General features: G+C 35.7%; 1 protein-coding gene across 6 annotated transcripts; it reads right to left on the bottom strand.

The window, feature by feature from the left end:
* Positions 1 to 2070: 2070 nt before the first annotated feature.
* LOC114724253 (F-box/LRR-repeat protein 14) lies at positions 2071 to 10776 on the bottom strand. Of its 6 annotated transcripts, none has more exons than XM_028910575.1 (17): positions 10675 to 10776; positions 9464 to 9760; positions 9204 to 9332; positions 8880 to 9087; positions 8450 to 8512; positions 8159 to 8233; positions 7744 to 7803; positions 7495 to 7566; positions 7211 to 7282; positions 6677 to 6748; positions 6469 to 6540; positions 5619 to 5690; positions 5306 to 5377; positions 4207 to 4350; positions 3842 to 3913; positions 3045 to 3191; positions 2071 to 2694 (listed from the first exon to the last, which is right to left on the bottom strand). In XM_028910575.1, exons 2-17 carry the CDS (start codon positions 9656 to 9658, stop codon positions 2513 to 2515), a joined length of 1707 nt encoding a protein of 568 aa, XP_028766408.1. In that variant the 5' UTR covers positions 9659 to 9760; positions 10675 to 10776; the 3' UTR covers positions 2071 to 2512. The 6 variants fall into 6 exon arrangements, with proteins under 6 accessions (XP_028766408.1, XP_028766403.1, XP_028766405.1 ...); XM_028910570.1 differs by having other exon boundaries at positions 8366 to 8512; positions 10675 to 10775; XM_028910572.1 differs by having other exon boundaries at positions 8366 to 8512; positions 9464 to 9638; positions 10675 to 10774.

Raw genomic sequence — 10776 nt, 5'->3', positions numbered from 1 at the left:
AACACAGTTTTCCCAGAGCGCAGGAGAGCCATTTCACACTGATCCAGAACAACTTCATGAAGCCATTTTTTTTTACTTTCACGTTAGGTGCGCTGGTTTGCGTTGGGTTGCATCATAATGAGCCTTTTGATATCATTAACTAAGCTACAAACTCGATGATTCTGTCATGGATGTTCAAGATGTCATCAAGAGCCTTCATGAAATCCGTGTGAACATCCTTCCCAAAGTGCTTAGCCCATCAGAGGTTTAGGCCTTCTCAAATATCCATAAACTGCATGATGCCAAAAATGGGTTGGCTCACTATGGATTGTGGGTTAGGTCATGGGTGGGTCGTTCTTTCTTTTCTTCTTTCCACTTTCGTTTTTTAAAATTTTAAACTGAATTATATTTTTATAAAATTACATGATTAAATTATTCCTAAAAACTGGTAGATACAAGCATCAAGTTGAACGAGTACAGATGCCTGAATACAAGAAGCCCGACCTTCAAATTATTTCTTCTTCTTGTTTTTTTCCCCCCCAAAAGAAGTTCCCAATAATACTAGTTCACATAATTACTTGAGAGCTTCAAGTTCAACGAGTGCATGTAATAAGATATATAAAAAATTACCAACAGTGATTGGGTCTAGCAGAAGGGGCTAGTCCCTCACAACGTGACAAATCAATATTCAAATCCCTGCTGGAAGAGGTGTCCACATTTAGTACCCGACAGTGCCTCGAATATGATTACCTCCAATAAGATAATACCTATACCTTAGCAAATATATATATATATATATATAATTACGTTAACCAATAAGAGTTGAGTCTAATTAAAAGGGTTTCGATAGTGTCTTGAATGTGATGGCTTCTAATAGAAGGATACTTGTGCTTAGTTAAAAAAAAAAAAATTAAGTTACGAAGTAAGAAAACATTAAGAACACATAAGTGAACTAGAAGCTAAATATTATGATGTTTTTACCGAAGGAACTGACTTCTTGAAAATTGATTTTAAAGTATAAAAAATATCAAATCATGTTTAGTTATGTCTCCATTATCCCTATTATAAAAAAAATTAAAAGAAAAAAAAACAAGTATCACCATGGAAGAAGTTAGATCTCTCCAGCAATGTATTAAATCATATTTAAAATTATATCTGTTTTAAAGTATTAAAAAATAAAATGAATTTATTCAAGCCAACTTAAACAGGTCCGAATTACTCAATACACAAGAACCTCTTAATTCAATGATATCCCACACCTCCTCTAATAGAAGAGGTTCTATGTCCCCAAATGACCTAAATGGGATGGATGGGTGGGTGTGTGGTCCCTCTCCCAAAGGTAAAAAAATTTCAACACTCATGAATTTTATTTGAGCTGCTTATGAATAATTCCCAACTCTAGTTCTAAGTCACAACTAAGGGGGCACACTGGCCATCACCGTGAACATTCTGGGGGCCAAGGTGAAGTCTCGTTCAAGGAGCTTTATAAGGAAAACATTTTGTCTCATTATATTAAGTAGGCATCTCCAAATTTATGGCAAAGGAAAAAAAGGAATCTCCAAATGTGGTTATGATCGTACAAACAATTGTGAATGAAATCAGCACCTTTGTCCCTTGTCTCTGCCTTCTTGCGAGAGGTCAAGAAACCCAATCCTCAAACACCACCCATTCAGGTTTTGTAATACCATCCGCACAAAACTAGCTTGACAAGTAAGGATACTTTCATAATTTCATTCACGTAATAAGCACAATACTCATCTTTAAATAATAGAGAGAAACAAGCGATCATCATGATAGCCACTATTCTTAGATACAGAGGCCTTTTGGCAGTAGACGTTATGAAGTAACCGTTGTGAAATATTGATAGTTACTTCTACGCTTTTGATTATCCATTACTTAATTAAGCGAGACGGTGGATCATTTATGCCTAGAGGGTTGTTCCTCATATCATTAATGAAGGTGGCAATTTCTATTAAAATAAAACGTTCAAACTAAAGGTGCATAGCTTTAAATATGAACCCAATTCACCAATTTATCACCATTTCAAATCAACATCATCTATATACTATTCACAAACCATGAGGCAGCTTATATATCCCATACAAAGCACAAGACAAATCTCATTGATCGAATTTTTGGATAATTGTGCTCTTTACAGGACTCAGTTATCTGTTTTATCACCCCTACCAATGCTTCCAACCACTTTCTTCGCACAACTCCAAACCACCTTATTAACTTTGTTCTTTGTCTACTTGACTTGTCTCAGATTCACGACAGAGCAAAAGAACAAATTTTGATGACATCAAAGAAAACTGCACAGATTCAGTGAGGCAGTCCACGCACATCCCATCAATCCACCAACAAGTTTATGTACAATTTAACTTGTTTTTCCCCCATATTTGTCATACCAATACATCAAATACTTAGGATACCCCCTTAACAAACCAAATGACCAACCCTGGACAAACAAGTTATTTACATCTCCAGGAAGAACATATGTACACAAATAAAGTGGAACAGAATACCTCACTAGCTATTCTGGTCGGAAGTTAACCAGATTAGGGAGGTCTGCTTTAAGTTTCCTAATGTCATTTGCTGTCACCTTGCAGGATTCCAATGTCAGAGATCTCAAGTTTTTGAGCGTTTTAAGATGCTGCAGACCGGCACTGGTGACACTAGAATTGGAAACGTTCAAAGAGATCAGCTTCGAGAGCCCTGAAAAATAATAGAGATAATTATAACCAGCGTCAAAGGTTTGAAACATCTACTCAAGGCATTCATCAAAATGCCAACCTTGTGATTTTCACTTTCATTAGACACTAGTAAAGTCTAGAGCCTACTTTTGCTCTTAAATGTTCGGGCTTCACTTGGAAGAGACCAACAAGTATCATATCAGGCAACAACCAAAAAAAAAAAAAAAAAGAGCAAGACATTTTTTGAGATACGTATCGGACCTGACAACTTTCTTTTTCCATGCATTTTTTTATTTCAATTTCAAATACCCGGAGAAAAATAACACAAAATGAGTCCATGTTTCTCAAACTAGCAGAGGTCTGTCAATATACCAGAAATTAATTGCAGGGATTTGTCCGTAAGACTGCAGTTCTGTGATAAATTTAAGCACATCAGAGATGAAAGCTCTTTGATATTTTTTACTCCATCATCAGTCAATCCTCCACCGCATATTTCCAACGACCTCAGGTTCTTAAAGTCTGTTGCACCAGGAGAAATGTTGGGGAAAAAAAAGCGAAAAAAATCAGCAACAATATGAGCTCAGGCTAACAAGTAGCACACTCATCACACATAAATTTAGTTGATTAACTTAATTCTGCAAAACACACATGTTCCATGGATGAAATTGCGTAAAAAGTTTCAAAGCTTGTACTATAATGAGAGTCCACAAAAAAGAGTCCCCTAAACATCAGGCATACCAGTACCATAAGTGCATCATATTCAATTAAAAAAAAAAAAAATTAAAGACTATTGAACCCTGACTTGGAAAGTGGACTGTAATTGTTTGATCTGATTTCTGATTTATCAAACTTGCAAGCACACAACAGTTAAATTTCCATAAAACTTTACCTATTAAGTTAATAGATGCATTTATGCGATTCTCTTGAAGATTAAATCAAGATCAAGTTAGAAACTGAACTTTTCTTTATTATGATTAAGAAACAAATTGGGCATGTAATTAAAAAAAAAAAAAAAACGGGCATGAATGGACGAAACTAAAAGAACAAACCAAATTGCAGGAAAATGTTAGACTATATGCAATGTGAAGTTTAGCATCCGATCATGTCATGTTTAACTGAAACATCTTGAGTAATATTAGGAAACTGAACATCAGTTTCATATCACATACTTTTCAAGTAGTTTGTTCCAGAATCTGTGATTCGTGCGCAAAACAAATCCAGGTCGGTGAGCCCAGTCAAACCTGCATCAGTAAACTCAAGTCATGCATTGTGCCACATTAAGCTTTCGTCTTGAAAAAGCAATAGAGTCAGAATACTATAAGCTATGCAGGTATTTCACCCATCCCAGACTTGGGAAAAATAACAAAGCTGTGAGGATAAAATTTCAAACCTGTTTTTTCATTACCAAAAAAAAAAAAAAAAATTTAGTACCAAATCTATCAGAGCGAACTGGATTTAAAGCCTATATACCACGTAAAAGCATAAAAACCATTCTTCAAATTGTATCTTTATACATAGGGTCAGGGATGCGTACTAGTAAGGGCTGCTAGTCCTGAATCAGTAATTTGGCGAGCATCCAAATTAAGTGATTTCAGAGATGAGAGTCCAGACAATTTCCTTAAACCACCATCACTAATCATCGTGAATGACAAATTTATCTTCTCCAGACGAGACAGTACTGTAAGAAATCAAATACAAAATATATCAGCATGGCAAGACTCTTGAAGGGAAAGATGGCAAGGCAAGTTCAAATTATAGTCACAACTGCTTATATTCGAAGCATCCAAATTCCACACCCAAAGAATTTCTCATTGACAAGTTTTGTTCGTGATTCACGAGTCAATTATTTTGAGAAAGATTATAGCAGAAAAAAGGCAATTTCTAAGTAAAGCCATGAATAAAAGGATTACATATCAGTAGCCTTGGAACCCATGTCAACAAGAAGACATACAATTCAAAACACACACAGACACTCGTTCACTCTCAAAAAAATAAGGAACTATATATCCTCAAGCAATTTGAAATTAAAGAAGCAATATAAAATTTCTAACAGACCATTTCATTGTCTGAGCTTAAGATGTAGAGCGAAGGCCTATGAAAGGTTGCATCATAAATTCTACAAGATTTCCTCATACCCAGGTCCTTTGGCTTGAGGTATTAACATCACACGGACTTACCAAACCTTGAGATGACATCTCATGTCTTTGCAACTCAGATATGGAAATGGCAAGAACTTACTAACAACCACATGGTAATAAGGCTTTGATACGATGCCAAAATCATTTCAACTCCAAAGAGCTTTTAGCTCTTTGGCGAAGGGCCCTTGGATGGATTTATTACTATTACTAACAGATTGAACCTAACGCTGTTTTCAGGACAGTGATATTCAAAAATCAAAATAACAGATAACTCACGAGACCATTCCAATTTCATTCAACTTATCCGTCATTAACTGAAAGCAGAACTTATTGGGCAAAACAAGTTATTCGTCATTGACTGGATATATGACTTTCTTTTAAGAGCTTTCACTATTGCATGGAAGCCTGATTTTGGAAAAACAAACAGCAGCAAGCAAAGCAATTAATACACACTTGATAATTAATAAAATCAAAAGCATGATGAGAGTGTCTTACCTGATATATGGTGAAGCCCACTGCTACCAACTTCCGTATCAGATAATTCCAAGCATTTCAACCGCTGAAGGCCTAAAATGAAAGACAAGCAAACGTAAATCGCATCTTACCTTAAGAATATGCAAATTATAAATGACAAATCATATGAAATAATTACTCTTCAATTGAATAATTTGCAACCAATTATTTAAAGAACATGAACCATTGCAGATATCTTTCGGCATATTTTTTTCCCCAAAATATTTGGAAAAATACTTTCATCCAGGACGTCATCACAAAAAGACTGGAAAATTGAAGATAAACAACCATCTACCTGCCAGATTGATCAATCCTTCATCACCAATCCTACATGAATCTAGATTCAAGCTCTCTAGTTTTGTCAATCCTGCTTGGAGAAATATATCAACATGTTAGACAGAACTATCCTCTTTCAAGTATTCTGCTTCTTTTCATTCTGCCCCGGCAAGACATCATAACTTTATTCTGTGGAACATGTTAACTAGAAGCAAAATTTCAACTGACAATGACTGCTCATGAGAAGTGCAAGATTATAATCTTGAAACTCAAAACTGGAATGATGGTTGCGCCCCATGCTTAATTTCTTCTTTATACATTTAGATTTAATTAAAAAAAAATCTCTACACCATATGGGTAACGTGTTCGGCATTCTAAAACAATGCATGTATCATAAGCAGAACCATGTGCCCCCTGAGCAAAGCAATCTGCTCCACTAATAGCTTGATGATCAATGTGGCCAATTGGTACCTACCAGTCCTGAGCCAGTAATGCCCTGATATTATTAATCATCATCCGGGCATGGGGGTTATGGTGCAGGCTAGACTCTAGCTTACAGGTTTATAGCTCTTGAAGATGCCTTGATATTGTTAGCCATCATCTGTGTAAGGGTGCTATGGCGCGTTTTTCATAATGTTATAATGACAATCTCACATATTGCAACCGTGGAAACGCTAAATATTGCTCCAAGCTGCCTGATGGGATGTAAATCTCCATACTTAGTAAACAGTACAATCTTCTAAGGATTGGTTTGTAAATGGTTTGTTTCCTCAATATAATCTTGAATAAAATAAGTTGGATCCCGTATACACCCAGGGAAATCAGGACAGGAAAAGGGGGGGGGGGGCTGGAAAAATATTTAAAGCCACCTTTTAAGTATGCTAAACACGCATCTGTTATCTCATTGAATCCCAAGTTTAGCACTTTCAAATTTTGCAGCCCTGCCAGTAAACAAAGCAAAGCTACAAATTCAGTGCTTGCACAATTCTAATGAAGCCAAAATCTGAAAATTAATAAGCATATTTTAATATGCAAGTAGAATTTGCAAAAGTAAATACATAAGTCTTAACAACTTACGTGAAAACTTTTCACACCCGTCATCCGAAAGATTACATCTATTGAGATTCAAGTTTGACAGCGCAGGAATCTCTGGAAGCAAACAATGGCACGTCAAAACTTCAATAGGCAGCAATTTTATCATTTTTCAAAGAAGTAATCAATCAAAACTTCTTACATCCCCCAAAGAAAGTTCACTAACACTAACAGCACTTCCTCAAAGCTACTAAATAAAGTGAAGGCCAAACACATTACTAACAAAATTGGAAACAAAATTTAAGTCCCTTCATGTGCGTTAAAGCACTACAGTTTGAAACCTATTTATGACCTTACCCCTTCTTAGCCCCAAAAGAGAAAACGAATTTTAAAAATGAATCTTCAGATATAACCCTCAAATAATGTCCCCTTAACCTCACCCCGCCCACCCCCTTTTTTTGTTTTTATCTTTCAAGCTTCATAGATCATTAACCAAGATCACAGCTCTAAATATTAGAACAAATGAAATATGATAACATTGGTAACATTAATGTAAGAGCCTATGAAAAAAAATACAACCTGCTAGCGAATCCAAGCATGCAGCTGTGACCAGGCATCCTTCCAAATTTAACAGAGCAAGCTTTTGTAATCCTGAAACGAACCAAGACATTATTGAAAATTGAAGAGACATAGAAATGACAGTACTAAGTTGAACCTATCAATTTCAACCTTTGCTTTCCTGAGAAAAAATTATCATAAACAAGAATTATAACATGAATATAAACCTTAAGACAAAATAACTGGCACGTGATAATTATATATACTTAACACTGAGCATCAGAATGACACGTCAGGCAAAATACCTTTCAAGAAAGTGACGCCAAAATCTGTCACTTTACTGCATGAAATCTCTAGACTCTTTAAGTTTGTAAGCTCTGGAAGAAAATAATAACATACTGTTAGTTATTGATCCATGTATTCTTTTCAGTGCTAGTAACACTAATAGGTCAGAGCTTGGACACATAATGGATCTTGAAGTACTATTTCCAAATCCCATGACCGAGAATCCACACACAATTATACTCGATAAACACAGTTGCTCATAATTATACCATGGTCAAGCACAGTGTCTATGTGTTCGAATTGCCTTTGTTCTCTTCCAGCTCCAGTCTCTAGTGAAGAAAATAAGTTTCAAAAGCAATATAGCAATGCACATATAGCAAGAATGTTTATGCCACTAAAAACTCGAACAACATAAGCATCCTTCACAAAACCAACACAGGTCATTATGCAATGAGTTCAGGATACTTTGCCCACTCTCCCCCTGGAATCTCTCTTGAACTAAAAAAATTTACATTATTTAACCAAAATTTCATCTCATTTCAATCAAGTTTAAAAATTGCAATAAAATAGGTGAAGTTATCACTGGTAATATCAAGTCTCAACAAGAACTACTACAGTGGAAAATAAAGGCTTCAAAGGATTCAAGTCAACATTGTAATAAGAGGGAAGCAAGATGCGATTAACCTGATAAAGGCTTCATGTCAGCATCTGTTACGCAATTACACCACTTCATATTTAGAGATTCCAGCTTGGTTAAACCTGAAACATGAACCATATTAAATCAAATTAATAAATTTCTCTAACGCGGTACAATAAATGGGATTAATGAGGTACACTAGACCTAGAACAGTGAATATACTTGTTTTTGCACAACATGACATAAGAACCAACCTTGAAGATGAACAAGGCCTCCATGAATCCCAGGACATCTCTCCAAATCCAACTTAACCAAATTAACAAGAGCAGAAAACGAACCTAGACCTTGTGCAGAAATGGCATTGTTTCTTCTAAAACTCAAACTTGTCAAGTTTGACAGACCTATGAGATTCAATTACAATCAAGGCATGTCTTCAGGAAATCAGCAATTAATAGACGACGTTTTCAGCCACAAACAGCTATTTATAAATATTGGCAATATATGCAGAAACCAAAATTTGAAAAACATTGTATGGCAGCTTTTTAAAAAGAGTAAGAGGCATTTTCATAAATTGGCAGCAACAGGCAGTAGATACAGTGCTATGTCATTCGAGAGATTTTTTGTTCTTTTCTTCTAATATATTATAAATGAAAACACCAAGGGACCAACAATTCAGTAACGAATAATGGATATTCACGAAGGATGGCTGACGTGTAAATTGTAAATCCATAAAAAATGCCTAAAGAAAGGCAGAAAGGGAAAGACTACCATTCATATACTCTAGACCATGGTCAGAAATCTGGTCGCAGTGATTAAGATTCAAGGTTAAAAGATTTGTGCAATCTTTGAGATAATTCAGCCCATAATCACTGACATCAGACCCAGAAAGATCCACAGACAGTACAGATGACCCTTGTGATGAGATAATTTGCATCCAACTGTCATCCACACCAGGATATTCTCCCAAGTAGAAATCCTGTTGAATGCAGAATAACACATCTGGCCACTTAGATCAAGAACATATGATTGACTTGAGTTGAAAACTTAGCAAAGAATTTATTCCAGCAGACTAAGCAATTTAAAATGATTTACCTGGAGAGAACAATCTTGAAAAGCTTTGAAGGAAGCACTGCTTAGACGTTGGGAATAAACCATTTCATTAAGAATTTGCTGGCTTATGTCCCGTGGGATTGAAGAAAACGTCCTATGCTTATGAATCTCCTGAAGAAAGATTTTCATCAATTCTTCAAAAAAAGGACTAAGCATGATAGAAGATTTTCAGATCAATGCCTCAAAAAGGGGGGGGGGCAAAAACAAAAGGGACAGAGCATGATATTTTGTTCAAAAAGTACCTTGCATATTTTCCGGACACATAAGTCCAACAATGATGGACATTCTCCTTTCTGTGAATGATAATCTATAGAAGGATGAGAAAATGAGGAATTCGACCATTTCAAACTTCCACTTTTGAAATATCTTCGTGAAAGTCTTCGCTGAGAACAATCTTCACTGTCCTGATCTTGCTTCCTAGAACAAGCTCCGCCCATTGAGAAAATATCTTGCAATCAATATATGTCATAAAAATTGCAGGAGAACACTAGTGTAACCCATTCAATAACCAAACATGAATATATGCACTCTACTTCACCCTGTAAAAGTACAAAAAGGAAAGCGCAGCTGAATAAGTTTTCAGCGGACTTGATCATCAGGAATTGACATCTCAAAGGTAATTCTCAAAAATATTAAAAGTACGAACATGAACACCAGTTTAAGAATATAAGCAGTTCAGAAAATTACATTTAACATCACAGTTGTAAGTAACCTTTCCACAGCAAATTCATACTAAAATATAACTAACAGCTCAAAACACATGCCAAATAAAAAGCAGACTGGTATTATAAGAGGATTCAAAGCCGTGCATCTTAAAACCAGACATCTATATGTAATGGTTATATCAACGCCATCCAGTAAAATTTCAACTTAAAGAAATAACTAATTGCATATTTTTTCCCCATAAATAACGACTAATTATTAATGCCATCCTTGGTTAAAATTTCTATTTCTGATTTCTGACATAACTGTCGACTTTAAACACCAGAAACCAAGCAGTAAGCTCGAACATGTAATCTATATATGATTTTGCTTTAAAACCCGCATAAAAACCAACGTATTGCCTTTATGCCTCTGTATATAGCTTGAAGTAACAAACTTCTACCGAAGTTGGAACGCTATCGCAGAAAATTACAGTTAAAAAAGTAGCGCCTATCATCATAATCAGACAACGTCGAAATAAACTACTACTACAAAGCATGATCGAACCGCAAGGCTCCGAACTCCACCGATATTCTTCGAACAACAGCCACGATATATACAGCAAATTAGCAAAAACGATAATATTCAAATTCTGGTATCTAAAAGGCATCAACTACTCACATCAGGATAAAGAAAAGGAGAAAAACAGAGTGATCATCAGAAAAGCGAGAGAAAATCGCAGTTACACTTTCCACAGAAACAAGCAGATCATAATCCCGGGGGGGGGGGAGTCTGAGAAAGTTAAGTGTACCCTGACATGATGAAAAATTGGTGCGAATCCAATTTCTCTCAGGTAGAAACGATCACGGAGGAAGCTGTTCTGAGGTTCTCAGAAATAACACAATAAAACGGT

The sequence above is a fragment of the Neltuma alba genome, unplaced genomic scaffold (genome assembly GCF_004799145.2).
Source record: "Neltuma alba isolate B1F8T4 unplaced genomic scaffold, ASM479914v2 tig00012182_pilon, whole genome shotgun sequence".
In the NCBI taxonomy this organism is placed as follows: Eukaryota; Viridiplantae; Streptophyta; class Magnoliopsida; order Fabales; family Fabaceae; genus Neltuma; species Neltuma alba.
Note: the sequence above shows the minus strand (reverse complement) of the source record. Positions and strands in the feature narration are given on the sequence as shown.